Genomic DNA, 14,228 nt, shown 5'->3' on the forward strand with positions numbered 1-14,228 from the left:
ACCTACACTTTTCAGTACATTGGACCATTTACATCTCCTTGAGCTACCACCAACTCAGGCAGGTGCAACCTAAGTTTAATGTCTCATCCAAAGGATGAAACATTCAGAAGTGCAGCATCCTCCTAATATCAGCAGTTAATCTGCCTGGTGTGGGAATAGAACACACAGCCTTTAACACCAAAGACAAGTGTGCAACTTGTTGCATCACCAACACTGCAGCAGTTACATGTGTACAAACTTGTATACCACAAATGATATATATTCATTAAGTGTGGGTATGTAGATGTTATCTTAAAATTCCATTTACACAAATACATATGAAACAGTTTTGAGACCACATGACTTTCAATTACATCATCCATTTCCTTTCTAGATTACGATGCACTGACTATAAATTGCTTAAGTTCTTGTTTTCCCATATTATGAAGTTAAGAAACGTTGCTTCTACTGCACTAGCTACTCGTTTCCAGAAACTCCACAGCTAGGATGGTGACACGTACGCAAGGATTTTACAAAGGTAAAACAGACAACTTTACCAGTTTTTGAGACGTCAAAAATATTAATTGATGTGTTAAGGAATAGGAAAGGTGTGCTAAGAAAAATACCAGGTGAAGAAAAGATGTAAATTAACTTGGTGATCCTGTTTAAATGATTTGTAAAGAACTTTTGTGGGAAGTAATTCAGCTGAATAAGCCCTTCTTCATAATCAGTGAATGACTTTAGTAGTGTAATGTCTTGTCAGAAAAGGAAGAGCATTTTCAGAACTAAATGTTTCACTATACATTAAGAGATGGAAATGAACAAAAAACCACCAAGGAAATGCTTTTCATGTTATTATTGTACTGGCAGTATAGCAGCATATATTGAAAGCATTTGGATGAATTATCTCACTATGTGATTTATGTTTACTCTTATAAGGAAATAAGATAGAATGTGTGGCTCATTTTAAATACTGAGTTTGTATGTGTACAGTGTGAAGAATCGAATAATTAGAATAACTGCACAAAGTTTTGAACATGATATGCAAATATAAAAATAACAGTTGTTGCCTCAGCGAACAGCCTTCTAGGGAGGATAAAAAACAGAAAGACACAGAATAAATAGTACAATGAAAAATCACAATTTGTTAATTCAGAAAACTCTCCCAAGTACAACTCTGATTACATACCAATGTATCAAACTTTAATATAAAAACACCTTATTCCTGGTATTATAATATATTTGTTTGAAGACTGCATCTTTCAAACTCATCATTTCTTGTTTATGATATTCAATGTAATGAATTGCTAACAGTTTGCAAATAATGACCTATAAATAGCACTCTGAGCAGCAGTACTTGCACTTGTGTTTCTTATGTGTAACTGTGACCAAAGTACAGTATCATAAAGGTTAGTGGTTTGCAGTGATGAACAGGTATGAAAGGGTATACTGCATAACCTTCACTAGCCACATGCACACCACATAACTTTCACTAACCACATACACACTTCATGAATCTGTTTCCAAGCATGTGACAAATCTTAACTAGCCATAGATGCTGCTTAACTTTCACTAGTTTCATATGTCATACATTTTGTAAGTGTATTACACTGAGGCTGATCACTGGATCAATGCAATGTTATAAGACTTACTGTGGCTAATTGTCATTTTTTCACTTACTCAATCTCTGACACCTGCTTTATCCTATTCAGGGTGACAGGGCAGCTGGAGTCTATTCCAGCACTCAACAAATGTAAGGCAAAGAATCATTTCTAGATAGGACACCAGTCCATGACAGAATGCAAACACACATTTTCATTTCTATCACACATACGCATATTTGCAGTTAAAATGCATACTAATTTGCCTTTCAGCATGTCTTTGATATGTGAGACAAATTTGGAACACCTTGCAAAAACCTGAGCTAGCACAGGGAGGACATGCAGACTCCACACAGAAGGCACCCTAGCTAGAAACTGAAGTAGAAAACCAAATTCTGTAATGTTGCAGTGCTAACTGTTAAAGCTCTGTACCATTCTGCAGGTTTTCAAGACAACTTGCTTTACAAAATACAGCAATAGGATGGTAATGATGTGTGCTGAGTTACTTTTCAGATACTGCTTACAATACATTTTAAGTTGTCCCACATTATTGGAAGGTATCTCTCATGCAACACTGAAAACTTAGAATACCAAATCACCTTTTAAGCTAAACTCCTATATCTTTTTGCTGTTGTAGAATATGCAATATGCTTTAACACCATGGAGTAGTAAAGATTTCTTCCTCACAGCTTCAGAGTACAGGGATCAGTCCTCTCTCTGGTTACTGTCTGTGTGTTGTCTGCTTGTTCTTCCCCTCTCTGCACCTTTTTTGTCTTGACACTCTGTTTTTGCTTGCTGACTGTCTGCTCTAAACTGCCCAATATAATATATTTACTCTTGCATTTGTAGCCTGAACCATGGCTGAAAATGGTTAGCAATGGACAAGTTCACTTACCTAGTTAAAAAATAAACCTATTAAAGTAATGAAAAATTGAAAAAAAAAATTGATTGAGACATCCCAGGGAGGTTCTGCATATATATTATTCCTGTTAAAACTGTATAATCAGTTTATAATTGTGTGATATTATGCATAATTAATGAATAAAATCAGAAAATAATGAGCATTGTTTCATTAGATTTTCCCTTTTCTTTCTCTGTGTAACTACTTTAGTGTGACCTTTTTTCATGCTGCCTCAGTCTCTTTCATCTGCAGACTGTTTCTTTCATGCTCTTCTGATAGCTTTCAGTTGTGTCAGATTGCGTCAGATGTAAGTTATAACAAAGTCATTCAGATTGTGATAATTTATGGTCTCTAAGCCAAGACAGATAATACAAAGAATATATTTAAAAATAAATTGTATAAATATACTATGTCTGAGTCTGAATGCAGCTTGTAACACATTCTAGTAAAGATGACAGTAATACTAGATGCTGTTTGAAACAGCTGTGCGTTAGAAAAACTGTAAAAAACATAATGGAAAGAACTGCAAAAAATAACACAACTGGGTATGTATATGACCAGCACAGGACTAGAAACGTTTTCCCCCACAGAAATGAAATAAGCTGAAAAGAGCATTTATGTTCATGTCATTTGCAGCTTACAGTCATTTATTAAACTTCTACATTTTAACAAAAAAAGATATGGCTGAAGACATGACTCTGCCATATAAGCCTTAATTTCTTTCTTTAAACCAACATTAAAAAATCATATGCACACACACACACACACACACACACACACACACACACACACACGTGTGTGTGTGTTCCAAAAGAGGTATGTGAGAGCTGCACTGTATAATTTTCATTTGCAGTGGTGCAGCGGTTGTCGACTCACAGCAAGAGATTTTCCCGGTTTGATTCTCGGCTGGGCGTGTCTGTGCAGAGTCTGCATGTTCTTCCTGCATTTGCATATGTTTTGTCTGGGTGCTCTGGTTTCTTCCCACATTCCAAAGAAATTTGTCTGGAGCATTTCTCCCTACGCCTCTGTTGAAAATGGACTCTGTCCCAGTCAGACTTTCATGGTAAACAAATATTAAATAAATAACATAAAAATAAACAAATTTAGTAGGATTGAAAATACAGTAAAATTCTTTAGTTTGGGTGCAAGCCACAGAACTTTCACCATAGGGTCTCATGTCACACTGCATGGCTTTATAATTACACAAATTTGACCATAATGGCAATTTCAGGATAAATAAAATACAGAGAAAGCTACTTAGTTATTTTGCAACGGTTTAACGCATAGTGTTTTGTGGATGTCATACTGAAAAGTACTGCTGACAAAATATAGATTATCAGAAAATTAGACTGGAATTACCTGCCAACTGTTATCTTAAGATCGTGGGACTATTGAAGTATATTTGTGAAAATGTATCCCAACAAGAGATTTGATGGATAGAATATATAATCACATGTTAAGATGGAACTTCACAGCAATAATTACGTATTTCATTAGATGGGTTTCCACCAATGTCATTCTGAAATTTTAGGGCAAATATAATTAAAATAGGCAAAGTTATTAGTGTGTGTTTGCTATGTTAAATGAAGGTGAATTACTCTGGTAATTATTTTTGAATATTCACCTCGTTTTGGGTACTTAGGGAGTGTTTTCAGGAGATGAAAATATAACCATCACCAAATCCCTTAGCAAATTAGCACAGCTGGTTATTTATTACCTTTACATTTTATTTAATAACTATAACATATCTTAATGGGCTTAAATATTACAAAATTATCTATTACTTTAAATTTCTACATGAGCAGTGACACGCATGTACTAAATGCATATGTTTGTCCTACTGGCATAAAATGACACTTGCCAACACATACGTGCTTTTAAAATATCATTCTATTTCACCAAAAAGGACAAGAACTTTTCATGCTAACAGAAGATGATGAAGTTTTATTTTTTTTTCAGTGGAAGCAAATGACTCCTATATGCTTACAGTACTGTCAGAACTAACCAACTGCTTTTATTTTCTTTAAAATGTATTTTCAAAAGGGTCAGTATCTTAAAACCTCAATTTCAAATAGTGCAGCAAAAATAAATAAATCAACCTATTACCTGTTTCTGCCTTTTCTGAAAAGCTGTACTCCAAACTAATACTTTAGAAGAGAATAATTTGATTTGTTTATTGAATATCTACTCTTGTACATTAGTCGAATAAAGAATGTTACAATTAACACAGAAATTATCAAATCTGTAAAAGACTCATTCACAAACTGTAAAACATCAAGATCGTATCAATTTGTTGTTTTGTTTTATAAAATATTTCATAAACAACTGAGACATTAAGAAAAATAATTTGAAATTCTAGATACTTGAAGCTAGGAGTAATTAAGTTAATTCTTAAACAACAGAAACCCTGAAATAGAAGATTGAGTAATTGTCACACTTCAGTTATGAATCACAAGGGGAAAATCATTACTAATTTAAGGAAATAATACTTTCAACCATTAAACAATGTTTTAATCTCAGAATAACAACATAGATTTGCACAGGGCATCCTTAGGTCATTTCCTGACTCTAGCACTTAGCTAGTATTGAGAGTCAGCCACTGTCCAGTCTCTTCACTTTCCCCAGCACAACAGCAAAGTGTATCGTAACTAAAACACAAGCAGTCATAAAGTATGTTTTTTATGGCCTTGCCTGCCCCTGGTGGCTGGTATAAGCACCCAAATTACCACAGGAGCATCATATTCCCTCCTCTGGCATGCACATGCTCTACCACATATGTTCCTTGAGAGCTACCATCATTGGCCCTCATTCCCCAATCCTCTGGCTATTGCTTACATGTAGACCTTCACCTGCATAGGCATAAACTAGCTGACCAGAAGCATCTAATCCCTCCCTTGGAGTCCCTCCAGAATGGAAGAATCAAACTAAACCACTTTTTCCCATGTTTCCCTGCCTGGGACTTGAGCGACCAAATGAACTAAGGTCATCTGGAGAACAGTCAGAGCTTTAGTCACCTACTCTGCAGAGCCAGGGAAACAATAAGAAAATGGTGAATGAATCATTACTATTCATGTTCATCCTAGAATTAAAAAGAACATATAATAAATTCATTTTTATGAGTAAAGGTGCATAGAAAGTATCTAGTTTAATAAAAACAGAAGTGATTTTTTTCATGTTATTTTAAAGTACCGTCAGATGCAATTAATATTATCAAAGATCTATTTCCAGAAACATGCGCATAGTTTTTTATTAATGGGATGGCATCATCAATGAGCTTTCAAAAATCAAAGTGCCCTCTTTTTATCTATGGTAATAAGTCTAACTGTTGATCAAAACCCTTTCTAAGAAAACTATAATAAAAGTCAATGATCCATGAATGCTTCCAGTGATAGAGTGAGTATAAATACCTTGTTTATGTAGACAGTTTATTGCTAACCATTTCATAACTCCAGAAGTTTCTTTTTTCTAGGAAGCAAATCAAACTAAAATATGCTGTAGACTTAGCAAAGGAAAAATGTGGTTATAAATTCTGAATATCAATCATTTGATGGTGCATGCAATTATTGTTTCAAACAAAATGACATATTTAAGTTAATATTATACAAAAGATTATTCAAATATGACAAAACCAAATATGGATTAACAGACCATAATTAATTTAATACAGATAAGTATATGTTACATACTGTATATGAACATGTGTGTGTGTGTGTGTGTGTGTGTGTGTGTGTGTGTGTGTGTGTGTGTGTGTGTGTGTGTGTGTGTGTGTGTGTGTGTATATATATATATATACACCTTTGCAGAATGATTTCTTATACCACTGATTTCTACAATATTTTCCAGATACAATTAGCGAGAACATTTCCTGTCCTAGTGGCCTGCCTCCTGAAATACCTTCTCAACTTTATTGATTATAAAATCATTATTAGGAGTCATTTAAGGTTATGACACTATATGGATAAGGAGAGCTACTGTGTATTAGTCACCTTTGTTCTGCATTGCTTGAGTTATCTCCAATAACCCTGCAAAATAAATGTCTTAAAGTAATATGAAAAAAGTTCTGTGTACGATCACTTACTTTGTATCCAGTTTAAGCAGCCACTGTTGTCTCTTTATTACAGATATCCTGTATCTACTGATTGTGAACTTTGTTGCTGTGGGCATCAATGCAATACCAGTTCCTAAAAACAGACACATACTGACATGCGAGCAATCTAAGTACCTTTGTGAAGGACCGGGCAATATTATGGAACAAACTATTGCAAAAGGAAAAGAACTGAACAGTTCAGCACAGAGTCTTCTTTCTGAATATGTAAGTCACAGTTTGTCTTTATTTATATATTTTTTTATTTATTTACAAATATTAACCACAGAGGTGGATGCATCCTATAACATTTTCAATCATGATTCAAGCCAAGAATGATAGAAGACGTACTACAAAGCATACATTTGACTCCAGAAATTACACATAGTTTACATTAGCATTTGTGCCTACTGAGCACCCTCTTAGATGATTCCAATAAGTAGCAACAAGTGTGATGGCACAACTCCCCCACATATACCTACAAGGTAATGTAGGGATTTACCCCCATATAAAACAGAATTTTCCAATATCAATTCCCACTCCCTTAGTTCACTAAAGCAGTGCATATTATTTGTTACCAGATCCTTTTTGGTTATATTCTGAGAGCTTATGCAGGCAACTATTCTAAAAATAAAGTAGATTATATAAATGACTCAGTGCTATAGTTCAACAAATATGAATGACTTGAGTATTTTTCAAAATGTTTACTCCAAACCCATGTCATTCTGTATCCATATTGTTTTAACATCTTGTAAAATTCCAGCTATAATTTTCTGGAGACTGAATCATATTTATGTTATACATGCTAGGACTTTAAAGCCATTGTACAAACTTAATTTTCTGACTTAAGTTTTTCCTTGTCCTTTATCAAAGGTATGACCATAAAGTGGCTATGGCTAAAGTCCACTGTAGTAATTATAATTTTGTAATGGCCTGTTTCCCCTGATACAGTGTCTAGTGTGTCACTCAGTCCATGGATTAGTCCTCTATTCTGGCATAGATGCCTTCCCCACAGAGAGACTGGAGAGTAAGGTCTTTCCTAGAAAATCAGACTACATTATACATTATAATGAAAGACAGAGTACCCTAACTCCCTCTATAAACAGCCTGCATAAGAAACCTCTGAACATCACAAAGTAGTGAAAACAGTCTTCTGCTAGTTTCCCAATTATTTTGCTTCTCCCATCTTGTCAAAATCCTAACTCTCTGTCCAAGCTGTCCTTATACAGTGCATTTCCAATTCAGTCTCCTCATTCTGCATTCCTGATGTTATTCCTTCCCAGTTTCTCACAAGAAGTTCAATAGCCCCATTAATACTGTATCATCAGGTCTTGTATCAAAAGTGTACAAAACTATATTGTAAGTTGGCTAAACATAAACTAGATACAAACAGAATTTTGTTTACTTAAAAAAAAAAGAGTATGCCATACTATTTGTGGAATTAAAACTGTTAAGAAGTTATACAATATTTAACATTTCTGTTTTAAGGTTTACTTTTCATTATGTATCAGTTTCCTTTGTTGCTCCTTCTAGGCATAAAGCCAATATATCAGTTATGCACCCCTCTTCTTAATTATTTATGTTCTTATGCTGCATAATGTTATATTATTGTAGTGTACCAGACTGCCACTTTACTGGCACTATCTTTCTCATATAGCTGATGGACTAATAATACATCATGCTATTCCCTGTCGTCTGTAGCATGTGTTTCTCTTAAATATGCTGGGTCATTGCTTTCATCCCACACCACCACATGTTGCTCACTCATTGTGTGACTCAACATATTCTGACAGTCCATTTTCCCTTTACTCATCTCCAATATGTTCTACCCTGATCCCCTTACTTTACAATTGTATATCTCATGTCCCATGTGACCTAGTTTCCATGCCTGATCCCCAATAAATTTAACATTAAATGTGTTTTAAATCAGATATAGTTCTGTATTGCTGCATTCAGCACATATTTCCTATTGCTACAAATAGGTAGGTGACTCCCCAAAGAATACATTGCCCGATTCTACAATGTGTTGCCCAGGTATTCCAACAAACTGACTTAATTTATTTTAGTAATGTTTTCACATACATGTATCTAATTGTAAAAGCTTAATTCTCTCACTCATAAAAGCTTAATTTTCTCACTCATATAGTATGTCACTGATAGTAGTTCCAGTGCTACTACTGAGTATCCCACCTTAACACACAGATTATTCAGTACTGTTGTTTTATTTTTTGCAGTTTTTCTGCCCTTTACTTCTAGATTCCATAGTGCCATGAGGATAACATGTTAGATATTAACTCTCCTTTTTGTCCATGATTTGTTCCTTTGTTAGGTCAATTGTCAGATGCCATATTACTAAATAAATCCATAAATATCATATCATTAACTAAATCCACCAGAAATTTAGAATTCAAAGTTTTTACTGCTTCTGAATTAATATCAGTTAGTTTTAAACTTAATGGTCTGCACAGCAGCACAGCGGTTGCCACCTATATTGTGCAATACTTGTTTCTCCAGTTAGGTTCCTGGTAAGGGTACCTTCTCAAAAGAGTCTACATGTCCTACTTATGTGCATGTATGGGTTTTTTTTTGTGAGATCTGGTTCCCTGTCACATTCCAAAGACATGCCAATAAGCCGATTTGTCAGTCCTCCAAACTGCCCACAAATGTGCTATAGAAATTAATTGTGTGTGTGTGTGTGTGTGTGTGTGTGTGTGTGTGTGTGTGTGTGTGTGTGTGTGTGTGTGTGTGTCTGTGTGTGTGTGTGTGTGTGTGTGTGTGTGTGTGTGTGTGTGTGTGTGTGTGTGTGTGTGTGTGTGTGCACGTGCGCATGCATGTGCGTTTGTGCATGCGCATGTGTGTGATGGACTGACATCCTGGCCAGGACTGGTTCCATACCTGATTGCCACTGCTTGCTGTGACTGAGCCTGACTCCAATACAACCCTAAATAGAATAAAGCAGGTAAAGGAAAATGAATGAACAATCCAAGTGAAATACTTTAGACTGTTAAAGTATTACATCAATCCTTTAGCTATGCATAACTGAAAATATGAAAATGAAGTTAGTTATTGTAATACTGTGATTTTTGTGCATACTGTATGTTAAGCCACTTCTGAAGTCAATGATTGCTTGTTGTTAGTCAAAATACACATAAAGACAGAGAAAGAAATGTGAATGAGGTAAATATAAAGGATACCGATCATAAAGGTGAAATGATTTTAATCAGAAATTCATGAAGTGGAATCATGATGCACTAAAACAGATGCAACACATTTTTATAAACATGTTTAATTACCCTGTTCCATTATTTTTCAGATTACTAACCAGGGACCATCTTTTGATAACAGATTTTGCAAACCTAAATTAGAAGATTATCCTTCAGTTGGAAAAAATATATCTACAACAGAAGAACTCACCAGTCTTTATCAAGGTCTGATGTATATCAATGCATCATTGTACAATATATTGAAAAACCAGAAGGATCTAAGCCCAACTGCAACTAGTTTGCATGGAAAACTTTTTAACACCACTGCTAATGTACGAGTTCTTTTATCTCACATTGGATGTATGCTGTGCTCCAAGCACAATTTCACAAGCATTTCTATGCCCATTCAGACAGGCATTTTCGCTTCAACAGCTTTTGAGCAGAAGACAAGAGGATGTGCAATACTACAGAAGTATGCAGAACTTATTTCAGATTGGCCTAAGCTGTTTAGTACCAGATAAATTGGGGTTCGGTTAAAACAATGCATACACTCTACACAAAAACTGGCATCAGTGAACATTTAAGATATACCACAGTGTGATTCACAAAAGGAAAAAAAAGATGCTGCTACAGTTAAGAACCGCAAAGCCATTGAAACTGTGTAGTACTAAAAAAATAGCATCACTGGCTCTCAAGGCTGAGCATGTGCTTGTAATGCTGAAATATTAGAAGGTTGTAAGTTTTAGCCTGCTGGCAAAGACAGTGTACCTATGTGGGCAGCTGATGGTTCAACACTTACTTGTGACCTGGACTGTTGAAAAGCCAGCTAAAGGAATAGGCCTGAGTATCCCTAGGTCAGCCTGATTTCTCAGAGGGAGAGTGAAGTGCTCTGCAATACAGGCACAGAAATGTGTAGGCAAGTGCTCTTACGTAATTGTACGTCAATATCCCAAAGAATAGTAGGATTACATAATGAAAAAGAAGTCATAGTTGCCACCCATCAAGATGGAGCAGAATGACTTCATCTTTGTATGCTAAGAGTTGATTGACTACCAGGGTAGCCAGTTAAGCTTTCTTCCATTGAGAGGCACCTACATGATGAAGAATCACAACTTGGTCCACTTTATTGAAGGATGACAGCTAAAGAGAATATATAGGTTAATTAAGAGAGATCTGATATCAGTGGCAGAAGTGGCAATGAAAAAGAGGGAATGTTTGGAATATTGCAGCACTGCTGCACAAAAGATATATCTGGATTCTAGTCTCACTGCCTGCATATATAGTAATACTCCACTATTGATATTAACATTCAGTTTGGAGTAGGGACAGATAATGCACTGCTGATATGCCATGGAATGAATGCCAAAGGGAACTACAAGAGGTTTACAAGGGCAACATCTGTTCTCTTATAAGAACAGAAGAGAAAGAGGAGTCACGATATGATGATATGTGTAGACTACACAGACAGTTAAGTGACAGTATGTTGGCATACAGTTCAATAGTAAAAATAGAAGAAGGAAGGGAGGGTGGCAAACCTACTAGATTAAAGGTGCAAAATTCAACCTAGACAAGGTAACACCAGTGGAAAATGCAACAGGTTGTCTGAACAGGTACTAGCTTGTAAGAATACAAGAGTTTTTTAAGAAGGTATGGAATAGGGATGGGTTAAGAAGAGGAGTAGAGAAGGGCTACTGAAAGATTGTGGCTAAAATAATATAGGGAACTAGCTGGACAACTTGTTGTGCTATCCCAGCTATCTAATATGTCTACCTAAAATGCTGTCAGAAATGACAGAAAGAACCTTTGTGCAAAACCTCATCCTAGAGTTAGTAAGCCCCACATTCTTACTACTACACAGTGGCAGTATATGAGTACAAAATGCATATGAGCACAAAGCCAAGAAGCAGCTGTTGGAAAATAACCACAACCTTCTGAATTTGCAGTATAAAACACAAGTATATTGATCAGATAAGGAACTGTAAGGCACTTAGCTGTTTCAGAAAATGTTTTAGGAGGCTGCTTCACCACTGCAGAAGTAGGACTATTATTTTCCATGGAACACGGGGGACATATTAAGTAAATTACACAAGGGAAATGTGCTTGGAAGCATCTTTTAACATCACTTTGTGAATCACACTTTTTGTATGATGCATTGCCTAAGTGCAGTTTCACCTCATCAAATCTCCAAATCCTAAACAGCATTTTAAATTCTTTCCATTGTTGATATTACGGTAACTGGATTCTGTTTCAAAGGGTCTAAATTACTTCTATGCTCATGAAACATCACAATCAAGTGTATGTAGAAGGTGGCTTTTAACCAGTAGCAAGACATTAATTGGTTAACTGTCATGAGCTACCTAATTATTTAACAAGCTCAGGTCCTGGTACTTTAGTGGGCTTAATTTTAATGCAACTCTTAAATTACATTCTACAGGTATGATCTTAATGAAAAGCAAGATCATATTGAAACAGGTAATAATAATGCAGTTCACCAAAAAGTGTAAGTAGTGTAAAATATATTATTTAATGGCAGCCCATTTAGTAATTTGTTTCTAGCATGTAACCATTCTCATAACTTACAAATTGGATAGCAAACAACTTCCTCAGTGATGATGAATGCTTACATTTGACAAGAGGTAAACTTAGGCTTTTCCAATTCTTTTACTTATACTTTGTGTTGTAGATACCATTGTCTCTAAATTTAATATATTTTTTCTTAGTATATGGATTTATTAGCCCTTAACTAAATGACATGATACAGCTGCAGGTAATATAAAATCTGTAAATGTTTTGTATTTATTTATTTATTTTATTTATTTATTTATTTCTAACAGATGTTAAACAGGGTTTTTTTACCTTCAGGAGTGCACAATTATTAAAGCTGTCATACTTCTCTAAATGTTTTATACCATAGTCACTACTGTTATTTAAATATATTATTTATCTACTGTATTTATTATTTATTAATATTGTTTTAAATGGTTAAACAAGGGGAGTTGTGCCTAAAGTCAATAATGCATTGCTGTATATTGCTTAAATTACATCATTTACAGCAACTGAAGAAATTCAAAAATATTTTTACCCCCAAAGCATAAGAAGCTACTCATACTAAATAATATTTTTGTTCAAATGTTAAATACAAAGAGAAATTGAAGGAACAAGCACAGACAATCTGTCAAGGTCTGTATCATTCTGGAAAATGTCAATGTTAGACATTAATATTCTTAAACCATGAAGGCAGAAGCAGAGTTACCACACGCAGCATGACTGGTGCATGGTAAAGGATAAGACAAGGGGACTGAGCTAAGTAGATAGCGAATCTCTGTGCACCCCATTCCTACCTTGTGCTGTAACTATTTTGTCTGTGTCATTATAGGCGAGAGGGTGTCAAATTAGAGAAAACATAAACATGGTGTTATCATACTGATGTGAAAATATTTGCCAACAATTGTTTTGGCAAAAATAAAACGTATTACTACCAATAGAATGACAGTAATTTAACAATATACGCAAAAAAAATAAATGCAAACTAAATTGCAAATGCACCTATACATCCATCATAATAACTGTCCTATCTCCTTAAACATCTTTAAATTATTTATCAGTTAATTACTTAACAAGTGGTAAACTCACTCACATGTAATGGGTAAATATGCATTTACAGCTGCTTCTGTATTCAAAGGAGTAATGTTATTTCCAAGAGAAATCGTCAGCTAGAGAAGTAGTACTGAATGATTACAGGCTGTCTCAGCTTACATAAAGGAGAGATCACAGAGGTTTTAGGTGCAACAACACTCACAGTAGTAGGTGAGACACTAGTTTGTAATACATAATGCAAAGGAATGCCTATAAACAAGCAACCAACAGGACATAGAATAATGAGGCATATGCCTTCCATTAATGTATGTCACGCTCTGTGGTAGCATTGTCGCCTCACAGTAAGATGCTGTCCGGTTCTACTGTCAGCTTGAGCATCTTCTGCATGGAGACATGCGTGAATGGGTCTACCTTCGTTTAAGGTTGGGAATCAGGGCTGGTAACTCGGCAAGTAAAAATCAACTACCAATCATTAGGGGACCAGAGTTCCGCTGTGGCGACCCCTAACCGGGAAAAGCCAAAAGACACAACAACAACAACAACAGTGCTCTAGCTGAGAATCGAACCAGACAACGTCTTACTGTGGTAGCATTGTCACCTCACAGTAAGACGTTATCCGGTTCAATTCTCAGCTAGATCGTCTTCTGTGTGGAGACATGCGTGAATGGGCATATCTTCATTGAAAGTTGTGCATCAGGGCTGGCAACTCGGTATGTAAAAATCTACTGCCAATCATTAGCAGACCAGAGTTCCACTGTGGCGACCCCTAACCGGGAAAAGCTGAAAGACACAACAACAACCTGAATGGCAAAGTTGACATTTCAAACAGGGGAACCCCTATTTCATGCAAAAATGTTGTGTCT

The 14,228-nt window shown here is 35.5% G+C and overlaps 1 protein-coding gene across 1 annotated transcript; it reads left to right on the forward strand.

Moving 5' to 3' along the window:
• Nucleotides 1–434: 434 nt before the first annotated feature.
• On the forward strand, nt 435–13,757 carry LIF (LIF interleukin 6 family cytokine). Its single transcript, XM_044068363.1, has 3 exons — nt 435–517; nt 6,603–6,793; nt 9,879–13,757. The coding sequence occupies exons 1-3, from the start codon at nt 487–489 to the stop codon at nt 10,287–10,289; spliced, it is 633 nt and encodes a 210-aa protein (XP_043924298.1). The 5' UTR covers nt 435–486; the 3' UTR covers nt 10,290–13,757.
• The last annotated feature ends 471 nt before the right edge of the window (nt 13,758–14,228 follow it).

The sequence above is a fragment of the Protopterus annectens genome, chromosome 4.part0 (genome assembly GCF_019279795.1).
Source record: "Protopterus annectens isolate FY-2018-M chromosome 4.part0, PAN1.0, whole genome shotgun sequence".
Taxonomy (NCBI): domain Eukaryota; kingdom Metazoa; phylum Chordata; order Ceratodontiformes; family Protopteridae; genus Protopterus; species Protopterus annectens.